Below are 20,399 nucleotides of genomic sequence, written 5' to 3'. Positions count from 1 at the left end.
TTTGGCTGAGCAGACTTGCCACAAGAACAGCAGTGTGTATGAAAGACACGTGGGCCTGATCCAGCATAGTAATATTATATACTGGCACACAATCCGGATGCAGTCCAATTACATTAGCGAGAAGTGATTTTATGGTCGCTCCCAACACAGCTGTTTTTTACGAGTTTAGAGTAGGGCTCCCAGCGCATCTAATATAATAAAATGCTAGGCTGCGCATGCGCACTCCCATCGCATGGGTCCGTTTTCCGTGAGCTGTAGCGACCCATAGGAACTGCACATGCGCGGCTTACGGTTCTTTGAAAGAAGCAGCGGTGGCTACTCTCACGATCCCCACCTGCGTCGGACTTTCGACGCAGGTGGGGATCATGAGAGGAGCCACCTCCGCGTCTTTCAAATAAAAAAAAAAATACAGCAAGGCGGATGTTGGCTGCTGTGGCTGTCGGCATCTGCAGGCTGCGGCAGCTGTAGCCTGCTGCGGCCGAGCACGGAGACGGGCCGAAGTTTTTTTCAACTTCTCAAAGATGCTGCAGCGGCTCCTCTCACGAGCCGCTCCTGCGTCGGAGAAGGCGACGATTGTGAGAGGAGCCGCCGGGAAGTTACACTGCTGGGGGCTCGGGCTGTTAGGTCCGTGCAGGTTCCTCTCGCGGTAAATAGAGGGAGAGGGAATGCTGCGGCTGCTGGACAGGGAAGTAGGGAAGGAGATAGGAAGAAAGACACAGGGGCAGGGGCAGGGAGAGAGACAGAAAGACAGACAGACAGACAAAGGGGGCCAGGGAGGGAGAGAAACAGAAAGAAAGACAGCGGGAGGAAGAGAGACAGAAAGAAAAAGACAGGGGTATGGAGAGAAACAGAAAGAAAGACAGACATATATTCTACCACAAGGAGGAGGAAGGGAGACAGAAAGAAAAGAAGAAAGACACAGGGACAGGGAGAAACACAGAAAGACAGACAGACAAAGGGGGCCAGGGACAGAGACAGAAAGAAAGACAGCAGGACAGAGAGAGAGAGAGACGGAAATAAAGACAGACAGACAGACATATATTCTAGCACCCGTTAATGTAACTACTACTAGTTACTAGTGTGGATATAAATACTAGTGTGGATATAAATTTATTGAAACATTTGAAAAGTATTTATTACTGCAAAAATATTTATTACTGAAGATAGGAATACTCGGAGGAGGGGTTTTTTATTGCCGATGAGGTAACTAATAATAGCCTGAATGCTTACAAAATTAGCAGCATGCACAAGTCTGAGGCTTTTTCTCCCCCTTTACAAGATTCCTGAAGCATAGTAGTGGCTTTTTGAGTTTTAAGACCAAAGTGCGATGTTGAGCCTTAGGAAGAGGTTTAAAATTATGCTATTGTAAAGGAGTAAAAAGTGAAATCTCTTTTTTTTTGAGAACAGGATTTGCACTAAGGGTATTTGAGTTTTTTGATTATTATAGTCCCTTTGTGTTTGTGAGTGTGAGGTGAGTTATTGGATTAAGTGACTTGCCCAGGGTCACAAGGAGAAGCACAGGGTTTGAACCCACAACCTCAGGGTGCTGAGGCTGTAGCTCTAACTATAAGAGCAAAGCAAACTTTTTCTAGCTTGGAACAAAGAATTCAATCAATACCAGACTGAAAAGTGCAGACTGATTTAATACCAAGTTGCCCTTTATGATGTGAAATATCTTTCCCTTTCAAGCTTCCACTGTCCTGATGATGGATTTTTCTTCCTGCCTTCTGCATTGAACCACAGTACACTGGGCTGACAAATGCAGCTAGCATTTTGTAAATGCCCATGGATGAGAGAAAGAGGCAATACATTTAGTGACAGACTGCACTGAAATCCCTAGAGGCCATCTGATACCAGCCAACTCTTTCCCACAGCCTTCCAAATATGAATGGACAGAACTATCCAAAAAGCAGTGGAAGAGACGAAAAAGGAACCCAGGGAAGCCAAGACAATGCTCGCAAAAGTACTGAAACAAAATGCTGCAAATCTATTGCTTCAGAGAGAGGGTGGTGCATACAAGTGGAAGAAGCAGAAGCAAAATCGCTAAACCGAATTAAAGAACTAATAGAAATGCTGAAATGGAATAAAAAACCTGTTTTAGCCACGTTCTTTAAAGATCAAGTTAAGAATGAAATTATAATGAAAAAAAACCAAAACCCTCCTTATGTTGTTAGATATGAACTATGCTTTTTAAATAATGCTTCAAAAATAGTCTTATTAATCACAATTCCCTATTTAATTTTGCTAAAGGATCGACTTGTCTTGATAAATATTTGGAATCCTTGAAAGGCAAATGCACAATGGAGCATGGCAGCATTGGAATCACGGCTATCATGCCCAAAACATCACGAGCCCATAATCGTGTCGGGAAAGGGGCATCCGCCAATGCAGCGCGTGCACGTGACATCATTGCGTCATGTCTGCACATGCACAGATGCCGTCGGGGGCGGGGTTGGGGGCGGAACAAGGCGGAAAAGAGGCAGAACTTGGCAATCCTGGGGGCATGGCCATGGATCCGGATTTTCCCCAAGGAAATCTAGTGGCCCTACTTGGGGAAGGAGACACGAGGTTCTCGTGGGACAGGGTTGCAGTAGAGGTCTGCACGGGAACGGGAATCGCGGGGGTCCCGTGGGAATCCCCCCTAACCCACAGGACTCCCACGGGTTCCCCCCTCTAGCCAACAGGACTCCCACGGGGATGGAAGGCTTTGGAAGCAGGGTTCGTCCATATAATATAACGAACACGCCAGCCTTAGTAAAAGAGGGGTTTATAAGTTAATTACCTGAATAGAAAACAAAAAAAGGGTTCCACCAAAGAGATTCCAGAAGGAAAACAGCAGCGCAAACACAAAAGAAACTGTGGAATTGATGATCCTGTCAGAAGTAAATGCTGCTTTTTATGGGGACGTGCGGGGATGGAAGTAATTCCTTGTGGGGATGGGTGGGGACGGAAAGGATCCTGACAGGGACGGGTGGGGACAGAGAGGATCCTGGCGGGGATTTCTGTCCCTGTGCAACTCTCTAGGCTGCAGATGTCCTCTTTTTTTAAAGAAGGAAACTGGTAACCCTAGTTAAGAAAGGGCTTTTGTTTCACCTTGTCTTTGTCTGACTGTGTTTTATGAAGGCCCTGCTCCCACAGATGCTTTGGGCCATGCATGAGCCTATTTCCTCCCCCTCCCCTGCAGTGAGACAGCTGTAGGGAGTAGATTTGTGGGTTGGGGCAATTTGTGGGTGGGTTGGCAGTTGGGGGGTGTAGTTTTAGGGAACAAAGCAGTTTCCAGAACAGTGCAGCAGTTGCAGGAGGTAGTTTTGGGGCTATGTGGCAGTTGTGAAGGAACAATTTGGGGGCTTGAGAGAGTAGGGAAGTTCATCTTTTAAACTGCCTTCTGTAGTTCTCTAACTGCTACATTTCACTCTAGGTTTCTATGCTACAGAAGCAGGAATTCCTTCTCCCATAGAAATGCACAGGGCCTTTTTTTTTTGGGGGGGGGGGGGGCTTATTTCTCTGGAAGCACCAGTCCAATTAGGCCCATTTTTAAACTTTGTGTCTTTTAATCATGTTTTTCTCTCATGTCATTTTTTATCCCATTCTGTAATATTTTGGGATATTTATTTTGCCTTCAGGCAGACAGAGATAGTTTCAACTCCTTTTGTATAATTCTTTCCAACTTCATTGGTTTAGGAAGAAAAAAAAATTATCACAGTAGGGCAGCAAAATGTGAGGAAACACTTATAAAGACTGAAGGAATCCATTTTAGATGCTAGTCAGAGTACAATATAAACAAGGAACTAGAAAAAGTTGTCAGGATTCATCCCTTTAAGTTTCCTCTAACAGAAAAAAAAAAACAACTACTGTTTTGAGCTTGGCAGTTTTGTACCTCCAGCCCAAACAGAACCATGGTTGGGATCTGGTGTGCCATGTATCATCATTTCCAGCTACCCAGAAAAATGTCCTTTATATACTGTATATATTCTTTCCCAACTCATTTAGCCCCTACGAGGGACAGCACTTTAGGAGTTCTTCTGGACCTCCACAATCATGGGCCCTCCGTGCACAATGACCGAGGTCCATCTCCATCTGCTGTGGAACCAAGAAACAAATGACCTTCCTCCACAAGGCCCAAAACAACTTTTTGAAATTGGTTATTCCTGATGAATTGTGGCCATTAATTTCCAGAAGGCATCTGTATATGTTCTTTTCAAAGGAACACTAAGGTTGTTAATATTGTACAACAGCCAAGTCACGGAGGACCTGGGAAAGAGACAGAAAGCATATACAAGACAGTAAATATTCTTGTTATTAAGCATGCACTTCTGTTCTGGCTTCATTGATTACGCCTTTCACATCAGGATTGCAGTCAAAAGGTGAACTTGCTGAATAGTGACTCAAAGTATCCTGGAGCTTCCTGATGTCTTCCCTTTAAAAAGGTCACACCATGTTTTCCATTTAGTCTGACAACCAAAGTTAGGTAGAGAGGGACCAAGAACAAATCACTCTTCTAACATTAGATCACCCCTTGGGTTACATTCTTAAAAAAAAAAAAAAAAAAAAAGCACAAATTTTTTTTTAAATTTTGGAGTAAAATATCTTTTAGTTCATATTCAACATAGAAATCATTCCACTGAATCAAACATCGCTACAGAAGTTCAGATTTCTGCCATCACTATTTATGCTGCATCAGTTGACACCGTCAGGACCCTTCCAAGTCAGGTCAATTCAAGCAATACGATCATGCCGCTCTTTTCTACTGTCAATTGCATTGGTTGCCAGTTGAGGCGTGGATTAAGTTCAAGTTTGGATGTATTTGTTTCAAGGTATTGTTAGGCCTAATCCCAGAATATCTCATGGAATCCTTTATCATCGCCAACTCCAAACACTCAAGGAGATCTCATGCGTTATTCTCTCTTCCATCTGCCAAGGGTTGTAAATTCAAAAAATTTCAACAGCGTCTGTTGTCTTTTCAAGTAGCATTATGGACTTAGGATTTGAATTATTTAATTGTCTTCTAACTCTTACCAACAGTTCATAGTCAGTCACGCGCGAGACACCAGCGCGCCATGGAAAAACTTAGTTTTAAAGAGCTCCAAAGCGGGATGTGAGTGGGGAACACCCCACTTTACTGCATAGTGTTCGCGCTGCTGTTGGGAGGAGGGGTTGGAACCCTCCATTATAGAGAAAATGGAAATTTTTCTGATATTTTTCAACATTCATTCCTACCAGAAAACAGATAACACCATGCAAATGCAGGACCAAAAACTAAAAGTACTAATATTTACACACAAACCCTACGATGCAAGACTCTGCAAGCAGTACAACCCCAGAGGAAAAGAAACAAATGTATTTCTTCCTGAACAGACAGCAGATGTAAAATGACTAAATAAAAAAAAAGCATTTCCCCTACCGTTTTGTCTCTCTCCCTCCATGTGCCTTACCTTCTGGCCTGCCCCCCAGTGTTATCTTTGGGCCGGTCCACTGTGTGATCAACGCGGCATCTCCCTCGAACAGAGGAGATTGAGAGGGGACATGCTCGAAACATTCAAGGTAAAAACATAGAAACATAGAAAGATGACGGCAGAAAAGGGCCATAGCCCATCAAGTCTGCCCACTCTACTGACCCACCCCCCTAAGTCTACTCTGAAGGGAAAAGACTTAGTAGATAAGGACAGGTTGTTTACCCTCTCCAAGGTAGGGAGAACGAGAGGGCACTCTCTAAAATTGAAAGGGGAACGTAAGGAAGTTCTTCTTCACCCAGACAGTGGTAGAGAACTGGAACGCTCTTCCGGAGTCTGTCATAGGGGAAAACACCCTCCAGGGATTCAATACAAAGTTAGACAAGTTCCTGCTGAACAAGAGCATAAGCTGGTAGGACTAGTCTTAGTTAGGATGCTGGTCTTTGACCAGAGGGCCACCGCGTGAGAGGACTGCTGGGCATGATGGACCACTGGTCTGACCAAGCAGCGGCAATTCTTATGTTCTTATCTTCAGGCCAGCTCCCTGAGTGCTGCATTGCACAAAGCTGTGAGCAATGGTTCCTCGCATGTGTCCCGCACCTCATCTGGAAGCCTTCCTTCTGACCCTGCAGCATCAGAGAGAAGGCTTCCGGTTCATGTGCAGACCGCACGTAGGAGCCTTTTCCATGGCTTTGTGCACTGCAGCACTCAGGAAGCCGGCTCGAAGACGCTGCGTTGATTTAACTGTGGACCGGCGGCTGAAGAACGCTGTCTTGGGCTGATGGACATGCCGTCCCTGTGGACCGGCAGAAAATTTCTGCGGACTGGCGGTTGAAGAACACTGCTTTAAAGCTTTTGGGGCTAAAGAAATATGATCATATTGGCCGGTACTATCGACAACTCCATTGGCTACCGTTTGAAGCCAGAGTGTTATTTAAGTTCGGTTGTATCTCCTTTAAAGCACTGTTTGGCTTGGCTCCTATTTATCTCATCTCCTATTTGAAATATTTAAGTCCCATAAGAATACTAGAAAAAATTACTCGTTTGCATTTCCGACCCCAAAGGCCTGTCATTATAAGAGATTCTTAGAAAAAATTAGCCTATCAAGCAGGAAAAACGAATACTTGGTGGAACACGCTGTTGCTGCAAACCCAGTCTTTTAGAAAGTTGCTGAAAACTTCTTTATTTGATAAATTTGTTACTCGATAGATATTGTGAAATTCTATGTAACTGAATGACTTGTACTCAAATATTAGTTGTACCATAAGATGTTACATTACATTACATTAGTGACTTCTATTCCGCCCGTACCTTGCAGTTCTGGACGGATTACAAAAGAAGCTTACTTGGCATTTCCAGGAGAATTGCAATTTAGGGAGCTGTTTACATGGTTGAGACTTTGAAGAGAAAAATTGCAAGAGTAGAAGAGACTTTGAGGGGGAATTTACAAGGGGGGGGGAATGACAAGGGGAAGCGTTAAGATATCTGGATAAATTTTTTGAATAGCAGGGTTTTGATTTCTTTTTGAAAAGATTTGAAGTCACTCGTTGATGTCAGCAAGTTGGACATGGAGTGGTCTAGTTTCGCTGCTTGCGTCACTAGTAGGTGGTCAAACATCTTCTTGCACTGAGTGCCTTTGAATGGGGGGTAGGTAAATGGGGTCTGAGTTCTCCTTTGTCTAGTAGTAAGGTTCCGATTTAGGCGGTTGTTTAGGTAAGTTGGGGCAGTGCCATTTATTGCTTTGAATAAAAGACAGTATAATTTGAATTGAATTCGTGCTTGTATAGGTAACCAGTGTGAGTCTAGGTAGGCAGTGGTGATGTGGTCAAATTTTCTTAGTGAGTAGATCAATCTGAGAGCTGTGTTTTGTACGGTCTGTAATTGTTTTATCATGTTTGCAGGGCATGGTAGGTAGAGGATGTTGCAATAGTCCACTAGACCCAAGACAAGGGATTGGACTATGAGCCTATATTGCTCTTTGTCGAAGAATTTTCTTATTTTTCATAAGTTGCGCATGATTAAAAATGCTTTCTGGGTAGTCTTGTTCGCTGTTTGTACAGTCCTCTTGATGTAAACCGCCTAGAACTGATGTGGTGTGGCGGTATACAAGAATAAAGTTGTTATTATTATTATTCTAATGTGTATTGCTATGTGAACAGATTTACACTTCTCCCTCCATATTCGCGGTTTCAGCATTCACGGTTTTGATTATTCACGGTTTTTAGCTTGCTGGCTCCTCCCCCCAAATCACATCAGCTTGCATAGAGAAATCGCTGATTCCAAGCGTTTACAGAAAAAATTGCTCATTCCCGGCACTTTCTTCACCGTGTTTTGCCTCTCCTTCAGGAACAGGCCAGGCCAGGCTTCACCATATCCATGATGGCTTTTAATAGAAAACAGTGAACAACATATGAAAAAGTTATTTGTGGTTTTTCTGTATTCACGGGTCTGTTAATCCCCTATCACAGCGAATACGGAGGGAGAAGTGTAATGCTATAATTGTTTATTACTTATGTTCTGTTTGCTGCACTCTACCCTGGGTGAATATCTTCAAAAGGCGGTAAATAAATCCAAATGAATAGATAAATAAAAACCATTAATGTGGGCTATATTGGTTTCTTAGATAAGTGCTTTTGTGTGTACTTGTTGCATTTCAAATAATAGTTTTAAAAAACCAGAATAGAATCCTAGACTTTTCACAGCCCAAACAGTTCTGTTTTTAGGCTTCTGTCCATCACTAGTTATTTCCCTCGATACAAACAGTATTTAGTAAACCATCCGGAAACTGATTCACAGTCTCAATTCCTTGACAGATTACAAAGTTTAACAGAGTTTATTCCATTCATAAGGTGCCTGAACAGCATCTTGAGAGAAATAATGAGACAAGACAATTTGACTTGAAGGCCCCAATCCAAACCCAGAGAGATATTTCATTTGCAGATGTGACCTTTTAAATAAACTACCGAATAGTCATTCTTAAATTCATTCCAAGAGATGCTGAAGGCTTAAAAATTAGTGCCATGACAGCTTATTAGACAGCTTGAGCAGAAAGTATTTACTTCCTGAACTGGAGCAAATTGCAATACCAACCAGGATGGCACCTCTGTCTAGGGTTGCCAGATTTCCCAATCTGAAAATCCAGAACCTTAGGCCCGCCCAGTTCCACCCATCCCTGCCCTGAAATGCCCCAACCCTGCCCTAGCCCTGCCCCAGCCCCACCCCCTGATGCCTGCTCTTGTCGGGCAGGAGGACATCCGAACATACGTGGATGCCCTCCTGCCCGACACTGATTTCTTCAAAGCTTTTCAATATAGTCTGGAGTTCCTATGCTTCCAAGCAGACTTCCTAGGACATCAAGCCGCATTGTGGTATAAATTATTATCTGGATACTTGAATAAAAAACCAAAGTGTGTATACAGTGTGGTCTAAGAGACATTTGGAGCATTGAGATTAAGCATCAGATTTCTGCATCTCAATGGCCACGAATTTGGTCTTGGAGGATGAGATGTACAGTGTCAGCATCTATGAGGCAAACTTGGTTCTTTTTGTTACATAGAGCGTTTTGGACCCCTGTTCGTTTACAAAAATTAAATAGTTCTAAGTCCAATAAATGCTGGCACTGTAATCTGGAACCAGGGACATTAGATCATCTACTTTATTATTGTCCCTATATCAAGTTATTTTGGAATTCAGTCTGGACTCAGGTAAATTCTTTATTGGAAAACCATGTTGCGCTTTCCTATGATATTGTTTTATTCGGAATGGCTATGAGAAAGAAGAGTCAAATATCATCGTATAATAACAAACTTTTATTAGTCATGACAGGGGTTGCCATTCAACATATTACCAATAATTGGAAAAATTACAAGAATCTTAATCACACATTCTGGTGGTATTCATTATGCCATATTTATAAGATGGAAAGAGCAATAGCGATACAAAAAGGGACATATAATAACTTTGTAAAGATATGGGAGCCATTGGCAAAGTATTGCGATGAATAGTCATCAGTTCTTTTCTTTTCTTTCTTAGCTGTATTTAGCACACTCAAGGAGGAGGGTGGAGTTGGGGAGTAATTTTACAAGATATGTTATAATATGGTATATAACATGTGTATATTCTATTTTAGTTGAAAATGTGATGAAGGGTAGATGGGTGGGTGGGGTTATTACACTATTAGATTTTATGTGTTAGATACTAAATGAATATTTCTGCTCAGTCTTCACCTGCGAGGCACCGGGACATGGACCACAGTTGAAAGAGAAACAAGACGTGGATGACCCGTTTCAGAATTTTGAGTTCACACCTGGGGACGTCTACAACGAACTGGCAAGACTCAAGGTGAGCAAAGCCATGGGACCGGACAATCTACACCCAAGAGTGCTCAGAGAATTGAGAGATGTTCTAGCGGAACCGTTGGCAGTGCTCTTCAATCTTTCACTAAGCACGGGGAAAGTACCGTTGGACTGGAAAACTGCCAACGTCGTTCCTCTACATAAAAAGGGTTGCAAGGCTGAGGCTGCGAACTATAGACCGGTAAGCCTCACCTCAATAGTGTGTAAACTCATGGAGACACTGGTTAAGTATAGATTGGATACGATCCTAAACGAGGAAAATCTCCGGGATCCCAGCCAACATGGATTCACCAAGGGTAGGTCATGCCAGTCCAATCTTATCAGCTTCTTTGACTGGGTAACAAAAAGACTGGACTCAGGCGAGTCCTTGGACGTCGTGTACCTGGACTTCAGCAAAGCATTTGACAGCGTCCCACACCGCAGGCTGCTGAACAAGATGAAATCGATGGGGTTGGGAGAGACTCTAACTACATGGGTCAAAGATTGGCTTAGTGGCAGACTTCAGAGGGTGGTGGTTAATGGTACCCTCTCTAAAATGTCGGAAGTGACTAGCGGAGTGCCACAGGGTTCAGTCCTGGGCCCTCTCCTCTTCAACATATTCATTGGGGATCTGACTCAAGGGCTTCAAGGCAAGGTAACCTTATTCGCTGATGATGCCAAACTATGCAATATAGTAAATGACTATAATCTAAAAGATGCTATGGAGCAAGACCTGCGTACTTTAGAAAGCTGGTCCTCGATCTGGCAGCTGGGCTTCAACGCCAAAAAATGTAAGGTCATGCATCTCGGAAACAGAAATCCTTGCAGAACTTACACCCTGAATGGAGAAACTTTAATCAGAACTACGGCAGAACGAGACTTAGGAGTAATCATCAGTGCTGATATGAAAGCTGCCACTCAAGTGGAGAAGGCTTCATCTAAAGCGCGGCAGATGATAGGTTGTATCAGGAGAAGCTTCGTCAGCAGGAAGCCTGAAGTCATGATGCCATTGTACAGAGCCATGGTGAGACCTCATCTAGAATACTGTGTGCAATTTTGGAGGCCACATTACTGTAAAGATGTGCACAGAGTTGAATCGGTTCAGCGGATGGCCACCAGGATGGTCTCGGGGCTAAAGGGTCTCCCGTACGAGGAAAGACTGAGCAAGTTGCAGCTCTACTCTCTCGAGGAGCGTAGGGAGAGGGGAGACATGATTGAGACATTTAAGTACATCACGGGACGGGTTGAGGTGGAAGATGATATCTTTCTCCTGAAGGGACCCTCGACCACAAGAGGTCATCCGCTCAAACTCAGGGGAGGGAAGTTTCGTGGAGACGCCAGGAAGTACTTCTTCACGGAGAGAGTGATTGAGCATTAGAACAAGCTTCCAATGCAGGTGATAGAGGCACACAGCGTCCCAGACTTCAAGAATAAATGGGATACCTATGTAGGATCACTACGAGGGTCAGCCAAAGGATAGGATCACTAGGGTATAGACTTGAAAGAGCAGGTAAGTAGAATGGCATTATTACTATTCTACTTGAAGGGGACATTAGACTTAAAGGGGAGGGTCGATGGTGTGGGCAGACTTGATGGGCTGTAGCCCTTATCTGCCGTCATCTTTCTATGTTTCTATGTTTCTATTGGAATTATTTGTATGATGTATTTTGATGCCAGGTTTTGAAAAGCTGTCCAGACCCCCAGACATGTCCTCAGAAGGAGTGACATTTCCGGGGAAATCCGGACGTCTGGTAACCTTACCTCTGTCGGACAACACTGGAAAAACTGACCACTACACCAATGATTTTATGGTACGAATACTAAAAGGGAACTTTTTAAGACAATCCAAGAACCTAAAACCTGTGAAATTAAAAGAATGAAATATTTTGACACCTACCAGAGAGGGGCTTCCTTTCCTACTATAAGGACATTTAAATCTGCTTTGTCACCTCTCTGTCTCCTGCTCACTCACCCACCCACCCATTCCTGCCATTGAAATACAGTAAAACCTTGGATTGCAAGACAAGCAAAACATTTGATTCAATTTTAACTTGATATACAAGCAATGTCTTACAAAACAAGTACATACAGTATACACACAACACAACTGAGAGTGTAGTGACTGTTCTAAACGAGCGAGGTCTTGCGATACGAGTACATACAGTATACACGCGTCACATCATCACAACTGAGCCGATGGTTCTTCTCTCTCTGACACTGCGGGAGTGTAGTGACTGCTCTAAACGAGCGAGGTCTTGCGATACGAGTACATACAGTATACACGCGTCACATCATCACAATTGAGCCGATGGTTCTTCTCTCTCTGAAGCTGCGGGACTGTAGTGACTGTTCTAAACGAACAAAGTCTTTCAATACGAGTACATACAGTATTCTGTACTAAAGTTTTTGGGTTCTGGAGTTTCCATTAATTCTTATGGGGAAATTCGCTATGATATACAAGTGTTTTGGATTACAAGCATGTTTTCGGAACGAATTATGCTCACAAACCAAGGTTTTACTGTACTTTCATGATTTCCAGATATATATAAATATTTGTCAACATTTGCTTATTTCAGATCTGAAGAAGGCGGCTTACCTTTGGAAGTTCATCATAAAATACATTGAGCTAGGCCAATCAAAAAGGTATTACCTTATTTCCTTTGTTTGTTTATGTTATATATTACCTTGAACTGGAGAAAGAAAGAGAGAGTCTGGCAAAGCACAAAATAAAAAGGGACACTGCCTCTGACATCTACAGAAGTATCTCTCATCCCCCCCAGAGAGTGTGGTTGTAATGAAATGTCTCTTCCAATCTCTTACCTTCCCATCAGTGGTAACTGCAGCAAACACAGTGGAGGAGTAGGGGGCCCAAGCGACATCTCCAACAGCTGCATTTAGATCAAAGGTGAACACTGGTGTACTGTCAGGGGAGAAAGAGAGTATTATTACGCAGACAATGTTGTTCTGCTGTGAAAACAATATCTAAGGTTGCTTCATCACAAGAAACAACTGATTTTTTTCAGCAGAGCAAAGATCTCTCCTTCTCAGGAGCCAATGCAGCTTTCGATAGTATGGTGTTACATGTTCTGATTGTTTTAGATTGAAAATTAGACAAGTTAAATGGCAAATAATTGGTCTAACACAGCTTGATAACCGCCTTTAAATATCAACCCCAATGTTATTATCGATGAGAGTAACAAGAGGTACACTACTAGTCCAATCAAATGGTTGGAGAATAAAAATGAAAGCCAATAAAATACAAATCTTAGAGAACTTCCCCAACCCCAGATTAAAAAACCTCCCTCTTAATTGGAAAATATTTACAAAAGTATTTATGGAATGGAAAGAGGGCACGTATGTCCTTGAAACATATGGCACGTCCTAAAGATCTGGGGGGCTTGGGATTGCGCAGCCTTCGGTTGTTGTCCCAGGCGTGCCAGATGAGACATATTAACGACTGGTTCCGTGGGACTCATTATTTTTCAGCCTCTCGACAAGAAGTTATGCTTTATGCTCCCTTTCATTTTAGCTACCTGCTCCATGCACAGAGTCTTCCTCCACGGACTTCTTCTGCAAGAGCTCTATTCTTGCGACCCATGCGCCAAGTCTGGAAACTTCTTTGTCATCAACTCCATATCCCGCCCCAAGTAACTCCTTATTTGCCTCTGCGGGGTAATGGGGGATTTCCTTCAGGGCTCACTCCTACTCCAACCAGTATATGGTCTGCAGATGCTAATTTGTACATTTTTCAACTGGTCAACTCAGATGGATCCGTGAAACCTTTTGCCGATCTTCAACGGGACCACGGCTGGAGAGCGTGTGATTGGCTCTCATACCTTCAACTATCTTCATATATACGTACCTTGTCCCAGGCTTTTCTTACTGATCGTTGGATGGAGTCCATCTCGGAGGCCTTGAGTTTGTCGGCGCAGGTACTGATCCCGATGAGATTCCATTATCGGCACCTTCAGGAGAGTATGGGTGAGCTTTCATATGAGAACTATGCCACTAAATGGTCCTTAGAGCTGGCTTGTGTGGTTACATCCTCCATGATTAAGAGAGCGATTTCTGCGACAGCTCGAGTGACGCTTAATACGTTATTGATTGAAATGAACTACAAATTTCTGCTGCGTCTCTATCGCTCCCCCTCTTATATGTTTCGAGCAAAAATGTGTACTTCAGCTCAGTGCCTTAAATGTTCTCATTCTCCTGCAACTCTTGGGCATCAGTTTTGGACCTGTGTGAAGGTGCAAACATTTTGGCAACAGCTTCAAAGACATATCCGGAGTATGTGGACCTATGATTTTGCATTTAGTCCAGTTATGCTGTTCACGTTGGACAGCCTTAAACTCTCCTCCCCGAGAGGGTTTCGGAGCTTTATGGCACGTGCTGTGTTGATGGGGAAGAAAGTGATCCTGCATTGCTGGATTTCCTCTGAATCCCCTACTATATCTCACTGGCGCACTTTGATGTTACAGCAGGCTTCCATGGACCGCCTACGAATTTCTTCGTTGGATTCGTCATTTGGTCGGACTTTTCGTCTATGCTGGGAACCCTTTTGGCTAACATTGACCCCCAGAGCTCGAAGTCATCTGCTTAACGCCTGAATATTACACTGACTTAATTTCTGGAATGGGGAATGTATTTCTTGTTTTGTATTGTACATTTTTGGTTATTTGGGAAGGGTGGGATGGGGGGGTGGATGGAGGGGGTTTATGGCTGATGGTGAAGTTCGGAAGATTGTTGGTATTCATGTATTTCTGTGAACACCATGTTCTCTTATAGTGTATGATCTTTTTTGAAAACCAATAAAGAAATATTGGAAAAAAAAAAAAAAAAACCTCCCTCTTAAATAATCTACAGGACATACTTGAAGGTATGATCCCAAATCTTGACAGTCCAGTCAGAGCTGCAGGAAATAAAGATTTTTAAATGGAAGGGGTTCCAGCGGATTGCATCAACGGTCATATTATGAGCATTGAAGGTCTCCAGAAAATGACTTGAATACGCTTTAGAGCACTGCAAGGAAACAGAGGCATTGGGAATTTCAATTAATTCAGTCAAATTCCTCTTAACAGGGTTATTTTAGACATGTTCCAGATGGGTTTTGGGTAGACACACGTTTACGCTCCTCCTGAGCTAGTGTCAATGTCCACAGCTTCATTCTAAGCTTGATTTCTGCATCTGTGGAAATTCTAGAAATGTCCATAGGTGCCTATGTGTCTTTATGAAATGCAACCAAATTAGGTGCCCAATAGCCTTTTTATTCTGACCTTTTCTATAATTGCCCTCCAGGTGCACCAATCTTCACTCAGATTGATCCTCAACAGTGCAAGCTGCTCTAATATGCCAACAATGCAGTATGAAATGCTGTTGATTTATCTATGGTAGTACTACTTTTTTTTTTTTTTTTTTTTAAATCTTTATTCGTTTTCATATCTTACAAGTGTATAATATTCAATCAAAAATAAATTTTACAAATCACTTGACATTCTTACTTATAATCATCAAAACATAAAAGAATCCCTCCCCACCCATCCCACCCATTAGTAATAAACCAGTTAAAACAAATACAGTGGTACCTTGGATTACGAGCATAATCCATTCCAGGAGCATGCTCGTAATCCAAAATGCTCGTTTATCAAAGCGAGTTTCCCCATAGGAAATAATGGAAACTCGCTTTGATGCGTTTCCCCCCCCCCCCGAGAACCGGCATTGCTCCCCTCGAAGGCCCCCTCTGCAATCAGGCACCTCCCCCCTGCGATCCGGCACCCCCCCTGCCTCGAACCGACCCCCCCCCCCCCGCCACGATTGGGCACCCCCCGCCATGATCCGACCCCCCCCCGACACGATTGGGCACCCCCCCGATACGGTCCGACATCCCCCCGACACAATTGGGCACCCCCCCCACCGCTTCTTACCCTCATCTGGGCACTCTTGAAAATCGGCCTCCTCGTCTGCTGGGCCTTGAGCATCTGAGCATGCTCAAGGCCTGCGAGTTCACGTTCTGAATGTGAACGTGAACTCGCAGGCCTTGAGCATGCTCAGATGCTCAAGGCCTAGCAGACGAGGAGGCCGAGCTTCAAGAGTGCCCAGATGAGGGTAAGAAGGGGGGGGTGCCCAATTGTGTCGGGGGGGGGGGTCGGATCGTGTCGGGGGGGGGGGTGCCAAATCGTGTCGGGGGGGTCAGATCGTGTCGGGGGGGTGCCGGATTGCGGGGGGGGGGGGGGGGGTGCTCGTAAATCGAGCCATGCTCGGTTTCCGAGGCACCGATTTTGCAAATGTTTTGCTCGTCTTGCAAAACACTCGTAAACCGGTGCACTCGTAAACCGAGGTACCACTGTATCATATATCCCAATCCCACCCTATTTATAACCTTATATAATAAAAAAAGGGGTGGTTAAGGTGTCTGATCATTAGAATATGTCATCAATGGCCCCCAAATAAAAATGGCAGACTGCCTGATAACCATGGCATATTTATTTATAATTTATTCAATTTTTTTATACCGTTCTCCCAGGGGAGCTCGGAATGGTTTACATTAATTTATTCAGGTACTCAAGCATTTTTCCCTGTCTGTCCTGGTGGCCTAACAATCTCTCTAATGTACCCTGGGGCAATAGGGGGATTAAGTGGCCTGCCCAGGGTCACAATGCACAGCGTGGGTTTGAACCCACAACCCCAGGGTGCTGAGGCTGTTGCTTTAACCACTGCGCCACACAGACTGCCAGGGTGTAAGCTCAGTTGACAAATTGTGCATCTCAGTATTCTGTTAATTACAAGAAAGAAGGTCATAGTAACATAGTAAATGACAGCAGATAAAGACCTGAATGGTCCATCCAGTCTGCATTACAATTTCACGATTAAATTGGCTTTTTTCTTTGTTTCTTCTGTGCTAAGTTCCAACTACTGGAGTTGCCATTGAAGCTCACTCCAGCCTATCCAGACCATCTCCTTTGCGGAATTCAGACCTTGAGTTTGTCCATTCATATTCTAGTTAGAGATCCTCTGTTTTTCTATTGGGGACGGACTTAAAGATCTCATTCTGGATACTTTGGAAGAAAGACAGGAGAGGGGAGATAGGATAGAGACATTTAAATACCTGCGTGGCGTAAATGCGCCTGAGTCGAGTCTCTTTCATTTGAAAGGAAGCTCTGGAATGAGAAGGGCATAGGATTTAGTTAAGAGGTGATATATTATAGGATTTGCTTTCACTGTAAACTCTTGTGATGCAGTGAGGGTGTGTACACACAGCACTGGAAAATATTGGCATTTGTGGTTTCTATGAAACTTGGACATCTTCTGCAGTAACAACTATCCAGCTTTATCACTGTCTGTTGTTAGATTGATGTATATTTAGTTGGTTTTGCTTCTTTGTGGTGAGTAATTGATCTTACTAGAAGACCTCTCTGTTGATACCATCAACAGCAGCGAGTGGGTAAGAAGCAGGAGATCCAAGGAAATAGCATTATATCCAAGAGGACTAGGTGAGAGGCCAACTGTTCACCATAATTATTGGAAAACCGGGATGAAAACGGTGACAGTGTTCAAACAAGCGTGGGATGAACACAGAGGATCTCTAATCAGAAAATAATACACTGAAGGAACTAAGGCCAGTACTGGACAGGCTTGCAAGGCCTGTGTTCCGTATAAGGACATTCAGTTGAGGATGGGCTGGGGAGGACTTCGATGGCTGGGATGGATAAGATAGGCTGGAATGAGCTTTGATGGAGACTCCGGTAGATGGAACCTAAGCACACTACTGGGCAGGGCTCTGGGTTTCTGGCCCAGAAATATCTAAGAAAAAGGACCATTTAAACTAAATTAATTTATGGAGCATGTATGGTTGGGCAGACTGGATGGACCACTAGGATCTTTAACTGCCGTCATTTACTATGTTACTATGTTATGATATGCTCTGGAGTATTCTATAGAAATACTTTTGGTGTCAGGTCAAAAGCGCGCTGGAACAAAGGCGCGCCCAGACAATTGAGCGCAGTGTGGAGGCGCGTGCCGCTCAAAATTACTGTTTTTTTCGGCTCCGACTGGGGGGCGTGGGGGGGGAACCCCCCTCTTTACTTAATAGACATCGCGCCGCGTTGTGGGGGCGTTGTGGGGGGTATGGGGGGTTGTAACCCCCCACATTTTACTGAAAACTTAACTTTTTCCCTGTTTTTAGGGAAAAAGTTAAGTTTACAGTAAAATGTGGAGGGTTACAACCCCCCAAACCCCCCATAACGCCGGCGCGATGTCTATTAAGTAAAGTGTGGGGGTTCCCCAACAAAACCCCCCGTCGGAGCCCCTAAAAACAGTAATTTTGAGCGGCGCGCGCCTCCACGCTGCGCTCAATTGTCCGGGCGCGCCTTTGTCTTTCGCGCCGTTGTCTATGAACCATACTTTTTTACAGAAAGGGTGGTAGATGCGTGAACAGTCTCCCAGAAAAGGTAGAGAGAGAGACTGTATCTGAATTCAAGACAGCCTGAGATAGGCACATGGGATCTCTCAGGAAAGAGATAATGGTTACTGCGGATGGACAGACTAGATGGGCCATTTGGCCTTTATCTGCCATCATGTTTCTATGTTTCTATAACCATAAAGCTCTATGACCTCACAATGCAGGTGTGAAGAGCCTTAGCCTATAGGAAGAGGAGATGCAAATGTTAAGAGCCTTAGCCAATAGGGAGAGGAGGAGATAATGGATGCTCTGGATGGGCCATTTGGCCTTTATCTGCCATGATGTTTCTATAACCATAAAGGTCTATGACCTCACAATGCAGGTGTAAAGAGCCTTAGCCTATAGGAAGAGGAGATGCAAATGTTAAGAGCCTTAGCCAATAGGGAGAGGAGGATATAGTGGATGCTCTGGATGGGCCATTTGGCCTTATCTGCCATCATGTTTCTATGTTTCATCCCATGCTTTTTTTTAAATTGTCACTGTTTTCCTCTCCACTAACTCTCCCGGGAGGGCATTCCAGGCATCCAACACCCTCTCCGTGAAAAAGAATTTCCTAACATTACTCCTAAGTCTACCACCCTTCAACCTCAATTTATGTCCTCTATTTTTACTAATTCCCCTTCTCTGAAAGTCAGACATTAAATCAACCTAATAAATGTGTGGGGAAATCATAGTGTAACAAAAAAGAAAAGATCCAACTCGACTGCAGTTAAAAATCGAAACGAGAAACAAAAAAATAGAAACTGCAGTGATGATGTAGAGCATTTACGGTTATTCACCGCTGTTTCCAGTTTTTATACAGTTGCTATCCATCAGGTTACTTTGTTCCGATATATGTTAGGACCCCTGAGGAAGGAGTGTTGAGTCTGGTCTTATCAGTCCTGTTTTATGTTTTTTATGATTTTCTAATAAAGCCTTGGCGTCCTGTACATCATCACTGCAGTTTCTGTTTTTTGTTTCTCGAGAGAACATAGTGCGACAGGGAAGCACCTGTCATGAGGAAAAACCCTGCTCTAAAACCCTCAATCCCTAAAGTGAAGCCAGTTCAGCAGCCAGAGAACAGGGTTTTAGGCAGGGTTAAAACAAGAGAGCCATTCACCAGGAAACCCAATGGGGAGGGCTCCCAAACCACAGTCTAATTGCCATTATTCCTTTCCCAAGAGCAGAGAAGTTTCCCCGCAAAACCAAGCTGTGAAACAGAGAATCAACTCAGAAGGGGGCGGGGCTATATGTGAAGCAGAAGGAAAATAAATGAAACCCAGCTGAAGCTGGGAGATTCGAGCCCAGCCCACAGCTCCAGGCTGGACATTCCCTTCACAGAGACAGAGGTGCAGCTCTTTGCCACCCAGAGAAGGAAAAACAGAAATTCCCCAAGCAGCTAAATACTGGGACCTTGCAGAGGGATTTGTAAGGGAAAGGCAAAGTTATGCTATAGAGGGGGAAAGGGAAGCTTGGCCAGCCAGCTCTTCTAACTACCCTGAAGGGGGAGGGGAATGGGACAGAAGCATGGAAATAGCTGATTATGATTGTCATACCAGTAGTATGGGCTGGGAGAGCCATGCTAATATCCCAGAAGAATATACTTAGCTAGAAGAAGGCATGGAGTTGTAATGGCACTGCTCACCAGCACTGCTCTTTGCAAACGTTTCTCCAGCCAGAATATTAAATGAGCTATGAACATATATGTGCTGGGAGAGGGCTACAGAGTGCTGATAAGAAACAGGGACCAAGCACAAGAGTTAGGGGAATTAGCCATTCCCTGAACAAACTTCTAAACTGCCGTGAAGTAGAAAGGGGAGCTTGGAAACTTGGGTGGGGCATAGAACAACTGTATGCACAGGAAGGATTGTTTGTTTCTACCCCCACTGCTTGGGGCAGAACGGAAGAGGTCCCAAGAAAGGAAAGCAGTGAAAGCTGAGAAGCCAAAGTCAATGAAAACTGTTTTATTTATTGTTTGGACGGGCTATGATATACCAGGCATTGCCTTGAGAGAGGGGAGTAAGCAGGCAGAGCGCTCCCTAAGAGGGATCCTAACTACCTGCAGGTAGGGGGTCCCAACAAAGACTATAATATTATTTTGCCATTAGTATTAGAGGCAAATGAAGCCTGGTGACAAATGAACTTTGAAATGAAATACAAAAATGGATGCTTTATCCAGGT

General features: G+C 43.9%; 1 protein-coding gene across 1 annotated transcript in view; it reads right to left on the bottom strand.

Moving 5' to 3' along the window:
* The window catches only part of DNAI1 (dynein axonemal intermediate chain 1), a 394,766-nt gene that overhangs the window by 96,620 nt on the left and 277,747 nt on the right, over positions 1 to 20,399 (bottom strand). The window contains exons 17-18 of the mRNA XM_033935572.1: positions 14,655 to 14,803; positions 12,605 to 12,704 (exon numbers count right to left, since the gene is read on the bottom strand). Coding sequence (XP_033791463.1) covers positions 12,605 to 12,704; positions 14,655 to 14,803 — 249 coding nt within the window. The remainder of the gene's footprint in view (positions 1 to 12,604; positions 12,705 to 14,654; positions 14,804 to 20,399) is intronic.

The sequence above is a fragment of the Geotrypetes seraphini genome, chromosome 1, assembly GCF_902459505.1.
Source record: "Geotrypetes seraphini chromosome 1, aGeoSer1.1, whole genome shotgun sequence".
Taxonomy (NCBI): Eukaryota; Metazoa; Chordata; class Amphibia; order Gymnophiona; family Dermophiidae; genus Geotrypetes; species Geotrypetes seraphini.
The sequence above is the reverse complement of the archived record's forward strand: the minus strand, read 5'-3'. Positions and strand labels throughout refer to the sequence as shown.